The 16,580-nt window shown below is 43.4% G+C and overlaps 1 protein-coding gene across 1 annotated transcript in view; it reads right to left on the reverse strand.

Moving 5' to 3' along the window:
* Positions 1-2,390: 2,390 nt before the first annotated feature.
* The window catches only part of Parp14 (poly(ADP-ribose) polymerase family member 14), a 33,953-nt gene continuing 19,763 nt past the window's right edge, over positions 2,391-16,580 (reverse strand). The window contains exons 9-17 of the mRNA XM_034515399.2: positions 14,518-14,593; positions 13,792-13,941; positions 13,277-13,339; positions 12,420-12,587; positions 9,494-9,700; positions 8,807-9,406; positions 7,303-7,436; positions 5,326-5,500; positions 2,391-4,531 (exon numbers count right to left, since the gene is read on the reverse strand). Of these exons, the coding sequence (XP_034371290.1) occupies positions 4,242-4,531; positions 5,326-5,500; positions 7,303-7,436; positions 8,807-9,406; positions 9,494-9,700; positions 12,420-12,587; positions 13,277-13,339; positions 13,792-13,941; positions 14,518-14,593 (1,863 nt within the window). The 3' untranslated portion in view covers positions 2,391-4,241. The remainder of the gene's footprint in view (positions 4,532-5,325; positions 5,501-7,302; positions 7,437-8,806; positions 9,407-9,493; positions 9,701-12,419; positions 12,588-13,276; positions 13,340-13,791; positions 13,942-14,517; positions 14,594-16,580) is intronic.

Raw genomic sequence — 16,580 nt, forward strand, 5'->3', positions numbered from 1 at the left:
CCATGAGGATGGAGAGTTTTGTTACCGCTTCTTCCATGGGACTTGGGCCAGTGCTGAGCCTGTAAGAAGCATTCTTTGACTAGGCAGACATGAGGACCCACGTGGGCCGTGCTCCATTTGTGGCATTGGGACCAAGCTTGCTGTGGCCAGAGCTGTTTTCCTAATGCTAGGCTTATCTCTTGCACAGAGACAGCTCTCACTTTCTTTGGGTTATTCTTGGTTTGTTCTACATCACTCAGCTGAAAGGCTGAGGTCCTCTGAAATGGGGGAGAAGGGAACAGCTACAGAACCGCCCCAGCGTTCGGTATGGCTCAAGCATCCTGTTCAGGCAATTCTGGCAGGCTGCAGACCTCCACTGTTAAAACACTCATAAAGTAAGGCAGCTTTCCTCTGATCTTAAAGGAACACAAGCATTTCAGTTTCAAGCATGGGCATAACTTTATGAAGCTTCTCAGGAAAATGTTGTTTCTAAGTTTCTCAAGAGGCGCAGTACATAGGGTTGTTCCAGAATGGACTCAGTGAAGACTGGGCTCAGAGAATCTGGGACGGTCTTCTGCAGGAAGCCTTTCGTTCCATTAGAGGGAATGGTGGTGTTATGAAAAGACCTGGGAAGGGTTTGTATTAAAGTATCTTTTATTCTGTTGTAATGTAGTCTCAGAGATTCACTGCCTCTGTCTGCTAACCTAGGCCTAGTCCTGGAAGCTTCCAGCCTCTATACAATCTAAGCTAGGCCTAGAATGTTTTCAGCCTCCGAGGCTTACTGCTGAATAAGCTCACCCTTCCTAGTTCTCTCTGCTTTATGGCTCAAACCCCTCTCCAGGCTGACTGATCCAATCTGGCTTCTCTGAGTTTCTCCTGAATTGCTCTGCTTGGCTTCAAACTAACTCTAGCAATCTGTTCTGGTCTTCTCGCTCCTTCTCATTCTCTGGCTCGTTCTATCTTTACCCGTGTCTAGCTTGTTCTCTCTCTGTAACCTGTCTATACAACTATGCTGGTAAAACTGCCTCCTTCCCCTCTCTGCATTGACCCTTAAGTAGCTTCTCATGAAAGTTGGACATATTTTGTTCTGTCAAATCTTCCTCTGATTCATCACTTTGCCATTCAATTAGACATCACTTTCAAACATGGCTGCTTCCTTCTACAAACTAACGTTACCTTCATTGTTTGAAAATAAAGGTGAGTACTAAGGGTGTGCATAACTGTACTCCATCAAAAGGGATCAAAGATGTGTGCTAAGGGCTGAACTGTGCCACAACTAGAAACAGGTCTCCCCCCAACCCCCAGCCCTGAGTAAATAGCTCAATCAAGGTGGGGGTTCATGGTGTGATCAAATAACCTGCAACAATTTCCGTAAAAGTAGGTGGTGGGAAATGAGTCCCTGATTTTGTAGAGATCAATTGTGAGGTCCTGGCTGATTGCAAGGGCATCAGAATGGTAAGCACAGTGAAAACTATCATGAGCTGTTCCCACATCACCTTGCATCTCCAAGGACCACACCTGCGTCAGGAAAATCAACTGGTAAGTAAGTATTTTGACTCTATATGGGCCAGCAGAGCTCAGATGCATGCCTAGTAGTATCCAGTACTGAGGGATAAGTCAGCAGGGCTGTCATACCTACCCACTTGGGTGTTCAGTAGGCATGGTGGCCAAGGCCCATTGTGCTTTTAGGACTCCATGAAAATGTTTTAGTTTTTGTTTGTTTTTTGTTTTAATATATCCATGAATGTAGCAGTATAGTTGTATAGTCTGGATTTAAAAAAAAAAAAATGTTTACTTAATGTGTGAGAATGTTTGCCTGCATGTATTTATGTGCACACGTGTGCAGTTCCCTCAGAGGTCAAAAAGGGGGCATTGGCTCCCTGGATCTATAGTTAGAAGTGGCCATAAACTGCCATATTGGTGATAAGAACCAAACACACGCCCTCTGCAAAAGCAGTGCTCTTAAATACTGAACCATCTCTCCAATCCTTGAGTTTAGGCTTTAATGCTATTTATGTATTAAGGGGCTACAAAGGCAAAAGTACCTGGGCCCCAAAGTCCTGGTGTGGCGTCCCTGGGTATCAGGGCTGTTGGCATCTTTGAGGTGCTTGCTGAAAGCAGACTCTAGATGGCATGGAGTGTCCCTCGGGTGACCAAGGAACATAGGACTGGGTGGCCTACAGTGAGCTATCAAGACCTGTCACTGGCTCCAGGCTCACTGACCATTGGAGAGACTTTAAACTTTTCCTGCCTTGTGCCCTTCCATTAATTCCCAACAGAACGTTAGCACCTTTAAGGTTCCTTGGTGCTGCTGTATTTGGTTGTGACTTTCTATCAGCAGTGGTCACTGTGTGTCATTGAGCTGCTCCTATGTTTGCCCTTCAGGAGAAAAATGATTCCACCAAGAGACATTTATTATGTAATTATGTAACTTTACTAGGAAGTGAAAAAAATGACAATGACATATTTACTTTTGACTGAAAGTGACTGGAACATTTGTTGGCTGGGTCTTTATACTTCAGTGTAACATCTCACTACCTCAGCCTTGCCCTGATTAACCAAGCCACTCGAGAACAGGGGCAAATGAGAGCACGCCTCTCCCTTTCATCCCGTCTCTTCAGCCCATCCTTAGTGCCAAGTTCAGGTGCCAGTGCTGAGGAAGTCCCTTCCCAAGCCACAGTCTCTGCCAGTCCACTTAAGACAACAGCCAATGTCTCAAGGCCTCGGTGTTGATGGGATGACAATGGGGACCCCTCTCTGCTTGAAGCCCACTGGTGATGCCAATGGTAGGGACCAGCACTTTAATCCCCCAACATCCAAGAGTGTACCACCTGGGACCATTACACAGCACCAGCTCCATGGCCTAGAAAACGCCTAATAAGGGGTAGAGTGGACACCAATTCCAGAAGGAAAAAAGCCAAGGAAATCTGGGTTTGCCTCAGACCATCCAAGATAACTTCTAAAGCAGCACACACTTATCTCAAGGCCAGGCTCTGTGGTTGGTTACAGTGAGGGGCTCAACAACAATACCAAGACTCGGCTGGCTGGCTCTGCAGTTCCTGCCTCGGTGACCTTACACAAGGACATTTCTTGTACTCTGAACATGGTCCTAAGCCTTGAAATAATGGAATAATTCTTACACTGTACTGTTGATGGGAACAAAATCATGTATGTGAACACACCTCTTATACTACCTGATAAAGGTCCAGGCACTCAATAAATGGCATTGAGTCCGAAATGTACGGGAGGAAATTAAAAGAACAACTTAAGCACAGACAACCCCCCCCCCGCCCCAATAAGTAGCCAAAGCAGGAAGATAATGAGTTCAGGCCCTGCCAGGGCAACTTAATGGAATCCTGCCTCAAAACAAGAAGAGGGCTGGGAATACAGTTCAGTGGTAGACTACTTGCCTGGCTCCTGTGAGGCCCTGGGTAATCTCTGACACCACAAGAAATAATTCACATCCAGTAGACACTGTTAGTAAGTTAGCAAAATAACTGACTTATACGTAAAGCTTTCAAGTTATCACAAGCTGGCCTGCCACAGGAAAGATGCTAGCCAATAGATACCCTTAAGAGTTCACTCATTTTCACATGGTAGAAGGGTTTTCACTGAAGAGGTAGCAGGCACCATCACATTTCTTCTCTAGGTAGCGTGAACATTGGTGTCAACATTAAAAGGGCCCACTGGCAATTGGGGCCAGGGCTTGAGCTGTGTGTCTCCTTGGGAGGCTCAGTACACACAGACCCAGAGCCACATCCCAGCATCCAGTTTGTATATTACCCTGGCTGGAGCTGTCCAACCCACACGACACAGCTTTGTTAGTGAAGAACGAAGTTCTCTGTCTTGGAATCTGTCCAGTTGGCAGCAAGGAAGATAGCAGGCTCATTGGTTCAGTGGTACTGTGTCCCACAACACAGTGGTGCTCTGACACGATTCCACTGGTGGCACCTGGGATTGTGGGGCTTTCTAAAAGTGCACAAAGGTGTTACTGTCCTTCCAGAACATAAAAGTCTGTTATTTTCCACAGATTTGAGGTTCATATTTGTGGACGAAGTTACAGCTGTTACCTGTTTTAAATTCTCAGGTGATTGGCTCTCAAGAAGATTCATTTTCACTATGAAGGAGCAGCCGAGGAAACACATCATGGCAAAGAAAGACCTTGTGCTCTTAGAGAAAGCTTAAGAAGGAAAACAGCTAAAATTTGTCTTACCACAGATACGTGAACACTGACGATGTCTTTCAGAAGGCACCTCAAAGTGTTACCGCCTAAATGTGATAAGATACTCAGGGTATGCTTGATTGTCATAAAACACTACAAATATACTCGGATTTTTATCATTATCTGTAACAGTGTCATACAAGTCAGTAGCATTTTGAGGGTCCCTTGAAGGAGGCACAATCAGTGATGAGTTTCCGTTTGTGTAGTTTCCAGTGAGAACCCGCACATAATACATATACTTTTTCCCATTGGCATCTGGTCTGGAATACGTGTCACTGGCAGAATAGGAAGCACTGACAGCAAAATAGGTTCCTTTCCCATAGGCAGTAGCTGTAAAGAAAAAAACATGCTAAAGAAATTCTGTGTAGCATACAAATCAACATGTTAGCCCAATATGTTAACTAATGTAAAAGGAATGATCGGTTTAAATATTTTGTTTCAGTTCTTTTTTCTCTCTCTCTTTTAAAAGTTAAATTTTCCTCCTCAAAGGGGCAATCAAGCTCTTGGGGTAAAATATGTTAGTTTTACTGTTAAAATTAGCTCCAGGCTGGCTGGCAATGGTGTGGGGAACACAGAGAATCCACATGGTGCCCAGGGTGGGTTCCCCCAGCCAGCATCCCATTTAGAGTAGCTGATTAGATGCGTTCTTACTGGTGATGCCTAGGTAATTACCTGGCTAGCCTGAATTTTGTGCTGTTACTAATATTATAAGGAAACTTTCTCAGGCCCAGGTTGGTTACATATTCTGTTATGTTCTGTGCTCTTGGAAACCAATCATGATAGAGGCATGTACATGGGTAACTGACATCTTGGTTGACAAGTTAAGACAAGGCAAGTCCCCTGCCACAGTTGAATATCCCAACCAATGGGAGCAGGATAAGTGTTCCTGAGGAAGTGCCCTATCCCTAAATCCTGATTGGTACAATATCTTGGCACAAATGTTTGTCCATCTCAGGCTTTTAAAGCCTTATAGAACCTTGACTCAATGTCACAGTCAGCTCCCAAGTCTGACCTGTGGCCCTGATTGATCAGTCTTGGGGTGTGGTGTTCAATAAACCATCCCTATTTGACCAGGATTGGTGTTTGAGTGGTTTGTGCAGCAGTTCCCAGACCCCAACACTTACCATTCTTGCCAGCATAGCTTCGGTTAAATCCATTACTGTTGAGCTGTGGCACGGAGCTAGCCTCCGTTCCATGGAAGAGATGCTTCTCATTTCTTACATTGCCATTCTTTTCATCCATAACTTTTTTGTTTGCCTGGTACTTTCTCCAAAGAGTTGGATTCTGAATCCTTTCTATCTGTAAGTTAATAAAGAAAAGTGTGCAAAGAGCCCTTGCCAGTGATAGCAAGTAAAACAGCATCATTGTCTTTCATAAACACAAATCACACTCAGTTGCAAATTCAGTGCCAAGTGAGTGTTTCTATGTTCAGAAATCTTTTAGGACTGGTAAGACAGCTCAGTAAGTATATGGTGACATGAGTTTGATCCCTGAAGTTGGAAGTAAAGAACTGACTCCACAAAATTATGGCCCTCACTTCCACATGTGCCAGCCACACACCCCACACAGACGAGGCTCTTACTGGCCTGCAGCTCATCGAGTTAGGTGGGTTGGCCACTGAGTCCCAGGGATCCATCTGTGTTCTCCATGACGCTCTGTAGCGACAAGGATGGGCTACCACACTTGGATGCTTTACATGGAGTCCAGGGATTGAAGTCAGACCCTCATGGTCACATGGCAGGAAATTTGCCGACTGAGTTATATATAATTTTCCCTCCAATATGGGTGTGTTGGCACACTCTGAGTGCTAATCCCAGTACTTGGAGGATTAATGAATAAAGATCATGACTTAGAGACCATTCTGGAACTACATGGTAAGACCCTGTCTTGAAACATCAAAAACCTGAGAAACAAAAAAGGCACGACCACTGTCCAGTTCAAAGTCTCAGCATTTCCATATATTTTATATGATTTAGTATCTTTACACCATTTCTCCTTTTATTATTTACCCAACTGTTTCTCATCTTCAACTGTGTTGAAAATTTAAAAAAAAAAAAAAAAACAATTTTATATTCATTCATCTTAAATTTTGTCATTTAACTCAGTTTTTCAAACTTTCAAAGTTTTGGTTTTGAAATTTCCAGTTTTTTTAATTTAGAGCAATTTCTTTAAAACAGCACATAATTATTTCAGACTTGGTGGTATAGTTCAGTGGAAAGATGAATACTTAGTGTATGTGAGACCTTAGGTTCAATTTCCAGCACCATGGAAAAAAGAAAGGACAGGAGGGAGGAAGGGAAGGGAAATAAGAAAAACAAATGTTAAACTTTATTTTTTAGTAGATGTACTGTCAGCCATTAGCTCTTGGCCAGCCTAACAATCAAAATAAATTACTCTCTCACTAATAACTACCAGAAGATGCAGGGGAGGTGAAGACAAGGATTTGATGAGACAGGATTCCAGAGAGAAGAGTGACACAAAATGAAGCAATGAAGTCTAAGGATAGTGGAATAATTTCTTCAAAATGCAAAAACAAAACAACAACAACAAAAATACCCTGCCAATTCAGAATTCTATACCCAGCAAAAATGTCCTTCAAAAATTGAAAGCGGGGCCAGGGAAATGACTCAGTAGGTAAAAAGGCCTTCCCTGAAAGCCTGGTGACCTGATTCTAACCCCCAGAACCTATGTAAAGATGGAAGGAGAAAACAAGCCACACAAACTTAACTGCTTCTAGGTAATAAAAATATGATACAAAGTGAAAGTGGGCTTATTTTTAATTTTAGATTATATATATTTGAGGTTGGTACATGTAAGTACAGGTGCTAGAAGAGGAATAACTAAAACAAAAATACATTGCCACTGAGCTCAAGGAAAAGCATAATTTCAGAGCGCTGGTGCTGCACTCTCAGGCTGCCGTAAGCTACCTGACGTGGATCTAGAAACCAAACCTGGAACGTGGAGTCCTCTGCGAGATCAATGCAAGATCTTGACCCCTAGGCCACCTCTACAGACCCATTATGTGAGTGAGCTCATACAGGATCACCATTTCAGTTATTGCCACCATTAGAAAACTCCTCGTCAACAGCTGACTCACTCACGTTCTCTATGACAAAGTATGGGCAGGTCTGACGGAAGGCGCTTGCCACCATGTTGTATTCAGTACTTCCGGTTTGCAGAGTCACCACAAGCAATTTTCTCTGATTCATGTCACTCCAATTGGCAGGGATTTCAGCTGCAAAGTAGACATTTAGGGCTCCCATGTAGATTCCCAGTGTGCTTTGAAAAACCCTGCCTCCTTCTTGGGTTGCAATCTCATCATAATTCCATGTTCTCAAGAAATTCCTTATCTTTCTAAAAGGATGTTTGTTAAATGTGTGAACCATGGACCATTTGTATCAGGATGAACTAGAGAGCTTCTTAAAGGAGGCAGTAGATCAGGGCTAGATCTCTTGCTTGATACATATGAGACCTGAACCCATTTCTCAGCACCCTCCTCCAGAAGAAAAGCCCCTGATGTATGATGTTAAGGTTTCCTAGGGTTACAGCCTCTGTTTCTACAGCTTCTATTTTGATCATGCTAAGGTGTGAGAACTGACTACACACTCTAACTTACCCTCATTCACTGCTCAGCCTCTACTGATTAATTTAACAAATTAATTACCTAACTTGTTTTGGGCAGTCTCTGCAGCTTTGCATATGCATGGGTTTTAACCAGAACACCTCATTACCACCAGAGGGTAGTCTACATGTATCTCCTCATTTGTCTCACTACATCCTTAAGAGGTGGGTGGGTGAGTGGGTGGTAGAGTTTGTCTGTGACAGGCTGCAGAATACCACATGTGGTGTGTCATTCCTCCAGAGCTACTCAGAATCTAAGGGGTTCATTCATATCCTACAGAAGATGAATATCATCTATGGGAAGCCAAAAAGGACTTCTATGGTTTGAAGGCAGGAATGACTGTCTACAGAAGACAGGGAATTTGTAGGCTGCTTCCTGACTGGTACCTAAGAACCTTTTGCTCAGGAAAGAAAAGACAACTTGGGAGTAAATGCTAACAAATCTGTCCTCTCCTTGGTCTTTGTGTTCTTGAGAACCTTAGGACACTTTCCTCCTAAAACTATTATTTTTCTATTTCTGACTAGGGCAGCCATCACTTCCCCCCAAAAGAACTGGCTCCCGAAAGTTTATAATCTGCAGAAATGGGAACAGGTACAAGGCTAGCTGTTGTTACGGTCAATGGTTGTTCCTGGGCAGCTGACTTTATCTATACTAGACTTTCCCTGGCCACAGTATATGCTCCGGAAACTCAGAGACCAAGATTTCAAAATTATTCTACTAGGGTTATTTGAATTGTATTTACTTGAAATTTTAATGTGGCAGGGCATGGTGGTGAAAGCCTTTAATCCCAGCATAGGGGAGGCAGAAGCACGCAGAGATCTCTGTGAATATGAGGCCAGCCTGCACTACACAGAGCTCCAGACCAACCATGGCTACATTGTGAAACACTGTCTCAAAAACAAAATTAAAACTGCTATTTCTAAAATAGTGTTAAACTCAAGAGTCAGGGTAATGTCGGACTGACATGTTTGAAGGTAACTTACCTTCAGCTTTGATGAGGCGCTGAACACTGAAACTCAGTCCTCCGGGAGCCGTGGCTGTGTTTGTGCTCAGGTCCACCGTGATGTCCTGATTGTGAATTTTGACAACCGTGCTCTTCTGCTTTGCCTTCCACGCATCCTCCAACTTCATGTTGGCTATTTTGTCAAAACACTGTGTGATGTTATTATCAATGTATTGCCATTCCACAAACGTGGAGACATAGTCTGCCTGGTTTTCCTTTTCTTTAGCCAATCGGATGCTCTGGATCATGCTGTCAATCTCATCTCTAGCTTTTACCACATCTCTGCTAATTCCCGAAACTTCAATCAAAGGTTTCTTCCGGTTCAGGTCAATAGTGATGTTCAGCCTCTTCTGCATCTCATTCAGTTTACTGACCTCCTCGACGGCAAAGTCTCTGACACACTCATCCTCACTGGTGTAGGTAAACTGCTCCTTAGTGATCAGGTCCTTTAACCAGGAGATTGCCCTGTCCACACTGTCTACACCTGGACCACATACCTGGAAAACTGTGAGCTCTATTTTCTTTTTCAAAACCGGGGTGTTCTTTTTGGGGGGAGCTTGCTTGGGAAAGCGAAAAAGGGCTAAAGAGAAAATGGAAATTAATGTTTCTTTTACTCCCTTCAACATCAAGGTTAGAAACATGTATTTCATAAAAGCTAACAACTCACAGGCAATCCTGGACACCACTGACGGCTTGGGGGGAGCTGGAGAGCCTTCTCTTTTTTTCATGTTGTCATAAAACAATTCCAGAATATGGGGCTGGAAGATAACAACTTTAACTCTCTTCACACACTGCACTGATTTTTTCTGGACGAATTCTTCAATGGCGTCTATCACCGCTTTTGCTACGGTGTCTGGGTCCTGCTGAGCACTTCCTTCAAAAAAGCACAGTTTTCAAAAGTCAAGGTTAAGCCGGGCGGTGGTGGTGCACGCCTTTAATTCCAGCACTTGGGAGGCAGAGGCAGGCGGATTTCTGAGTTCGAGGCCAGCCTGGTCTACAGAGTGAGTTCCAGGACAGCCCGGGCTACACAGAGAAACCCTGTCTCGAAAAACCAAAAAAAAAAAAAAAAAAAAAAAAAAAGTCAAGGTTAAGATCCACCTGCAAAGGGGTGCAGCACAAGCAAGGAATTCTGGTTGTCACAGGAAATAAAAATGCCTGCTCCCACTATCACCAATGCAGACTTCTAATACTACGCCAGCAAATAGTTTTGAAGTCCTAGGTACAGTGGGGAGGGTTTGTTCCATGCTCTTCACAGGCCAACACCCTAGCAAAAGACCCTAAAACACAGCTTGTAGAGGACATTCACATCTGTCCTCTTCAGCTGATCTGGTTCCCAGTGTCACTCTCTTTTCATCACAGAGCCCAGGTGACCTTCTTCCCCTCGATATACTATTGTCCTCAAAAGATCATAAAAGGAAAAAAAAAAAAAAAAAGAGCTAGTACCTCTTGAAACAACATGGTCCTCAGAGGGACAATCTACCCCTGCCTCTGCTTGATTTTATGCATGTGTCTGCATTCTTCCAGCTATCTCTGGGGACCTGATTTTCCTAAGGTACCCGTAATTGTAAGCTGCTTGTTATAATCTATAATTCTGGGTGTATTAGTTATCCTGAGCCTCCGGGATGTCTTTCTTCCCCATACTCGGTCCAATTTTAGCTGCCAGGGATTCAAAGCTGATCTGTGAGTAGATCACCCCTGTCTTCTACATGTTCCAGATCTTGTTTCTCGAGCCCTGAAAGCCATCAGCTAGGTCAGATTGTGAAAATCCCTTTCTACTCATGAGTGAGGCCCAAAGCGAATGGCAGCTGGCAAGGTCACATGACAGGCAATCCAACAGTCCTCTGGGCAAGCTGGCTTGAGAGCACATTTGGGTGATTCCTGTTGATGGTGCCCATCACTGTGGCAGAAAATGACAGGAGATACCTTTGACTAAGCTTGTAGACTTCAACATGTGAGTCTGGACTAGTTTTATTACAATTCTTAACAATAGCAAAGTCACAGTTATTAAGTAGCAATGAAAATACTTTTATGGTGGGGGTGGGGGTGGGGAACACAGCATGAGGAACAGGCTTTGATCATTCCCTAGTGAGTTGGGGGACCTTGGAGTGAGGGAAGTGTCTGTTCCCAGGTGAGGCATTGTCAGGATACATTTAGGAAAGGCTAAGCTACCAAGTGGCCTTCCTGGTGGAACTCCACCTTTTTGCATAGCCTAAGATGGGTAAACTCTGAGAGGCAAGGTCCCAAGAGACTTCATCTCAGGGTGGCTCCTTGTAGCTGATATGCCTTTTCTATCATTATTAAATTAATATAATAATCCCTGGACATTAGCCCACCCTATTGAGCAGACTTTCTGCAGATTAAATAGAGATGAACTTTAATGAATTAATGCTGTTCAGGTGAATTAATAATTTTATAGAAATCCTGATTTGATTCAAATAATCTTAGGAAGAAAGTTTTAAGAGATAGTTTTAGTTGTTTAGTTAGAAAGATGCAATAAAGTAAAAATCAAGAATAGAATGTGCCCATTCCTCATAAAACAGTAATTAGAGGCTGCATAATAAGGAATACACACAGTTAGACTAAAAAGAGAAATAGGCTTGAGACAAATTAGTGATCAAGGAAAAACATTCCTCTAGGTCAGGTCCAAGGATGAAGCCACAGGTGTGCACTGTGATAAAGCAAGGCCACATGCAACTGTTGCTTTGAACGCACAATGAGCTGATAGAAGGGAAGACTGCTGTGAACTTACTATCAACATCCTTCTGAAACTCTCATTTGGTATAACATTTTATCTGTGAGGTAATTTTCTAAGGAGCTTTTGTCTTGGAAGGTATAAAAAGGCCAGAGAAAAGAAATAAAGTCATCGGCTTGGGGGGCTCTCCCCTACCCACCCATTCAGCAAATGTGCGTTCGTCTATGTGGAGGTATGCAAAAATACTTTCGGAGTGGATGAGACAGCGGCTGGGCCTGACATGAGCGTATTTCTAAGTGTGTGTGTGCGTGTGTGTGTGTGTGTGTGTGTGTGTGTGTGTGTGTGTGTCTGCTGGAGTAAAAAGTTTTCCTTTCTGTGAGCATGACTTTCTTTTCCTGGTTCACAAACAGTTAATTATGCCAAGCCTCCTTCTCACCTGGCCAGTGAGGCTGTTAATTGTTAGACGGTTTCTCTAACAACCCTTTATTTAATTACCTGCTGCTGCCAGCAGGAATTAATTACCAAATGTATATCTATCTATCTGACTATACGTATGTACAGTTAAGAGTTAGAAGAGTTCAGAGTTTCTTGTTGGGCATTCTTGCCAGCTCCAGATGTTTATGTTTTGTTCCATAAGTAGTATGGGGCCTATAAATCACCACCAGGGTCACCAGCCTGTCTGCTATCCCCCAATCACCAACACTTCTCCCTAGCCATTGCTTTCCAGAGACAGAGAGAGAGAGAGAGAGAGAGAGAGAGAGAGAGAGAGAGAGAGAGAGAGAGAGAGCGCTAATGCCACTCTCAGCAAGGTATCACTGTCATCACGCAGACTCAATGAGAAGCAAGCCCACAGGGAAGTGGGGACACTGCAATTGAGCCTTTAGAGCCTGAGGCTACGAACCTGTGCCAATAGCTGGCAGGCAAATGGATGAGTGCTTCCGTTGTTCACATTCTTCCAAAACACAGGAAACTGATGTCTTGACGTCATTCCCACCAATAACATGAATAATATTTTTACATTTCAACAATCCACCTCCAGTGACTATATACTCACGGTTACTCTGTTGAGCTGTGAAACATAAAACAGATTCGGAATCAGATGTTGCCGGGCAGTAGTGGCGCCTTTAATCCTAGCACTTGGGAGGCAGAGGCAGGCGGATTTCTGAGTTCGAGGCCAGCCTGGTCTACAGAGTGAGTTCCAGGACAGCCAGGACTACACAGAGAAACCCTGTCTCGAAAAACCAAAATGAAAAAAAAAAAAAAAAAAAAAAACAGAATCAGATGTCAAAAACCTACTCTTGGACAAGAAAGAACATTTTATGAATGAAAAGCTCTTGAGGTGCTATGTGTAGTGAAATTCTGTGGCTTACTTTCTCTTAACTGTAAGATGACCTTATGCTTTTAATTTTCTTTCATATTTCATTCTTTAATAGAATATTTGATCTTTTTTAAATTCTTTTTAAATGATTTATTTATTTTATGTATATGAGTATACCATTACTCTCTTCACACACACCAGAAGAGGGCACCAGACACCATTGCAGATGGTTGTGATCCACCATGTGGTTGCTGGGAATTGAACTCAGGACCTCTGGAAGAGCAGCCAGTGCTCTTAACCACTGAGCCATCTCTCCAGCCCAGACCTTAAGATTAATACATTGCCTTCCCAGCCCCAAGACCCTCCTCAGTATCCTCACAGCCACCGTATTCAATCTTCCCCTTCACAGTCTGGCACCAAGAAGTAGCTTTGTTCCTTACCCAAGAGAGAACATTCTTGCTCCACGATTTGTCCTGCACCTTCCAAAATTGCTTTGGAGACCCCTACATGAGAAAATCAAGATAGTAACTTGACGGGAAAGAAGACCTTTGTACCTCAACACATCCCATCATAGAGCATCTACACCTGGGCGTTATGGATAAAGAAGGAAGTTCCAAAAATGTTGCTATTTATAAGAATGAATGCAGGCTTTTAATTCTAACTCTCAGGATGCAGAGGCAGGCTGATCTCAGTGAGTTCGAGTCTACCCTGGTCTACAGAGCAAATTCCAAGAAAGCCTGTCATGAAAAGGAGAGAAAGAAAGAAAGAAAGAAAGAAAGAAAGAAAGAAAGAAAGAAAGAAAAAAGAGAAAAGAAAGCTCGTTGAAATAGCTTTAAAGGTATTAATTAACATGAGCAACCCCAGGCCAACAAAACCATTTGGCTACGGAAACACTTCTTTAGGGGATCTGCACACTGATTTACAACATGACACTGAATCCATCTCAGTGAAATACCTGATTTGAGATTAAACGTGACTGACGTTGAATTGACAATCACATCCGCCACTTCCTTGATGATGTTCCCAGTGGCCACTTGGAAGAGGATCGGGCCAATATTCATCTCATGCACTCCTAAAGTGGGGCTGGAAAGACTCCCATAGATACCTGCCCAGAAAAAAAAAAAAAAAAAAAAAAAAAAAAAAAGCAGAGTCAGTCACCAAGCCAGCAGAAGCAAGAGTAATTTGGGTTGCAAGTCACACTATTTCTATACTGGTTGTCTTCTACTATGGCCTGGGCCTGAACAGAAGGATGTCTTGAGCTTAGTAGAAGTGTGGGGCCATCCTGGGCAACATAGCAAAACCTCACTTCAAAACATAGTTTCAGTGAACCCCAAACAAAATAACCTTAAAAACGGCAAACCATTTGACAGAGTATTATTACTTTGTACTGTCTCTTACTGTGTCTCTTGGAAAATACATATCACTTTATCCATTGGGGGGTGGTAGTCTAATTGATAATTTAAATACCCCGCTGTATAGATTATGTAGTATAACACACCTTCCCTTTTGACCCAAGTCCTATGAACAGGCCAGTGTCTTTTATACTCGTGTGTATGGAATATAATTTAACATGTTCCATAGTTTGACTTATCAGAAAAATTATCACCATCATTCTTTTCCTGTCACTAAACAGCTACTTAGTAACAAGAAATCACTAGTCAACTTAAAAGATTTACTGAACCTTGTGTGTCTTCAGCCTTGGGATTTTTGTCACTAGGATCTCCATTATTTCTTTTGTCAAATTCATCCGAAAATGCCTGGAAATATAAACACAGTTTTTGGCCATCAGACTCCCTACTTGATGGATGTGTTTGCTTCACTGAGGCTTTTGATTCTATATGTACACATATAGAATTGGAAAATAGTAACTCTCAAACAATGTTATTGAATTTACTTCTATGTTTTTAAAGTTATAAAAATAAACATTCAATTCCTTTTCTACAAATGTGTCCTGTAAAAATAGATATGTGAACAATGATATAAATACAAGGTTATTAACTACAGTGCTGTTCACAACAAAAACAAGACAATTAAGATCCAGTGGAGGGTCGTTCAGTATACTTTCACATGCCCATGTGTTAAATCAGTAGCCATTAAAAATTGTATCTTCGCCAGGCGGTGATGGCGCACGCCTTTAATCCCAGCACTTGGGAGGCAGAGGCAGGCGGATTTCTGAGTTCGAGGCCAGCCTGGTCTACAGAGTGAGTTCCAGGACAGCCAGGGCTACACAGAAAAACCCTGTCTCGAAAAAAAAAAAAATTGTATCTTCAAAGAATATTAAATGAGATGTAGAAATGCTTATTTTATACTCTTAAGTGAAAAGAATATTAAATTGCATATTTATATAATCTCATCTAAAAGAAACCATACTTGTAGCAGAGGAGACTGGGATAAAACTGACTAAGCAATTTCCACATTTTGGGCTACTCAACATGTCTGCATCAAAAATGCAGTTACCTCTTAACCAAGCAGCTCAGACAGTGCACACCTAGGAGCCATGGTTAGACCTCAGGCTCCTGCTTTGCAATCTGTCCCAGTCTTCACTTACAAACAGCTCTTTTTGTAAGTGTAATTTAAGCTTAAATGTCTTTAAATCTTGACAGTTTATCATATTTGGATAGAGAATAATAGCATTTAAATGCATTAAAGGTATCAGTGGAGACTAACCCTTTTCATAGATTTGCAGAGTATTCTGTGTTAAAGAAAATGAGACCAGCTGGCAGTGGTGATGCAAGCCTTTAATCCTAGCATCAGGGGGCAGAGGCATAGAGGCATAGAGGCATAGAGGCATAGAGGCATAGAGGCATAGAGGCATAGAGGCATAGAGGCAGAGAGGCAGAGAGGCAGAGAGGCAGAGAGGCAGAGAGGCAGAGAGGCAGAGAGGCAGAGAGGCAGAGAGGCAGAGAGGCAGAGAGGCAGAGAGGCAGAGAGGCAGAGAGGCAGAGAGGCAGAGAGGCAGAGAGGCAGAGAGGCAGAGAGGCAGAGAGGCAGAGAGGCAGAGAGGCAGAGAGGCAGAGAGGCAGAGAGGCAGAGAGAGAGGCAGAGGCAGCAGAGGCAGAGGCAGAGGCAGAGGCAGAGGCAGAGGCAGAGGCAGAGGCAGAGGCAGAGGCAGAGGCAGAGGCAGAGGCAGAGGCAGAGGCAGAGGCAGAGGCAGAGGCAGAGGCAGAGGCAGAGGCAGAGGCAGAGGCAGAGGCAGAGGCAGAGGCAGAGGCAGAGGCAGAGGCAGAGGCAGAGGCAGAGGCAGAGGCAGAGGCAGAGGCAGAGGCAGAGGCAGAGGCAGAGGCAGAGGCAGAGGCAGAGGCAGAGGCAGAGGCAGAGGCAGAGGCAGAGGCAGAGGCAGAGGTTCTCAAATAAAGCCTGGGTGGCTCCAGCCTATGCTCCAGGACTCAGCACTACCCACACAGTATGGCTTTGTGTATATAAATCTAAACTTTCGAGGTAATTCTGATTTCTAGAGGGAAAAGTACGTTCTGCACAGTGTCCAATGCCTACATCACCTTACACAATGTATGCCACGAGGAAGTCATTAGAAACTCTTACCAGCTGAGCAGGTGGATGCAGGAGGATTGCCATGTGCGTGAGCAGACTGGGCTACATAGCAAGATTCTGTCTCAAAAACAAAGCCTGACCAAACAAGCAACCCGCACTGTGTTCATACAGTCCAAGCTAAAGGACTCGGGAGGTTTGGCTACCTGGTTAGAATGGAGGCTCCATGTGCTTGCTTCTTGTGAATTTGTTAAGTAG

Source organism: Arvicanthis niloticus, chromosome 12, assembly GCF_011762505.2.
Source record: "Arvicanthis niloticus isolate mArvNil1 chromosome 12, mArvNil1.pat.X, whole genome shotgun sequence".
Classification (NCBI taxonomy): Eukaryota; Metazoa; Chordata; class Mammalia; order Rodentia; family Muridae; genus Arvicanthis; species Arvicanthis niloticus.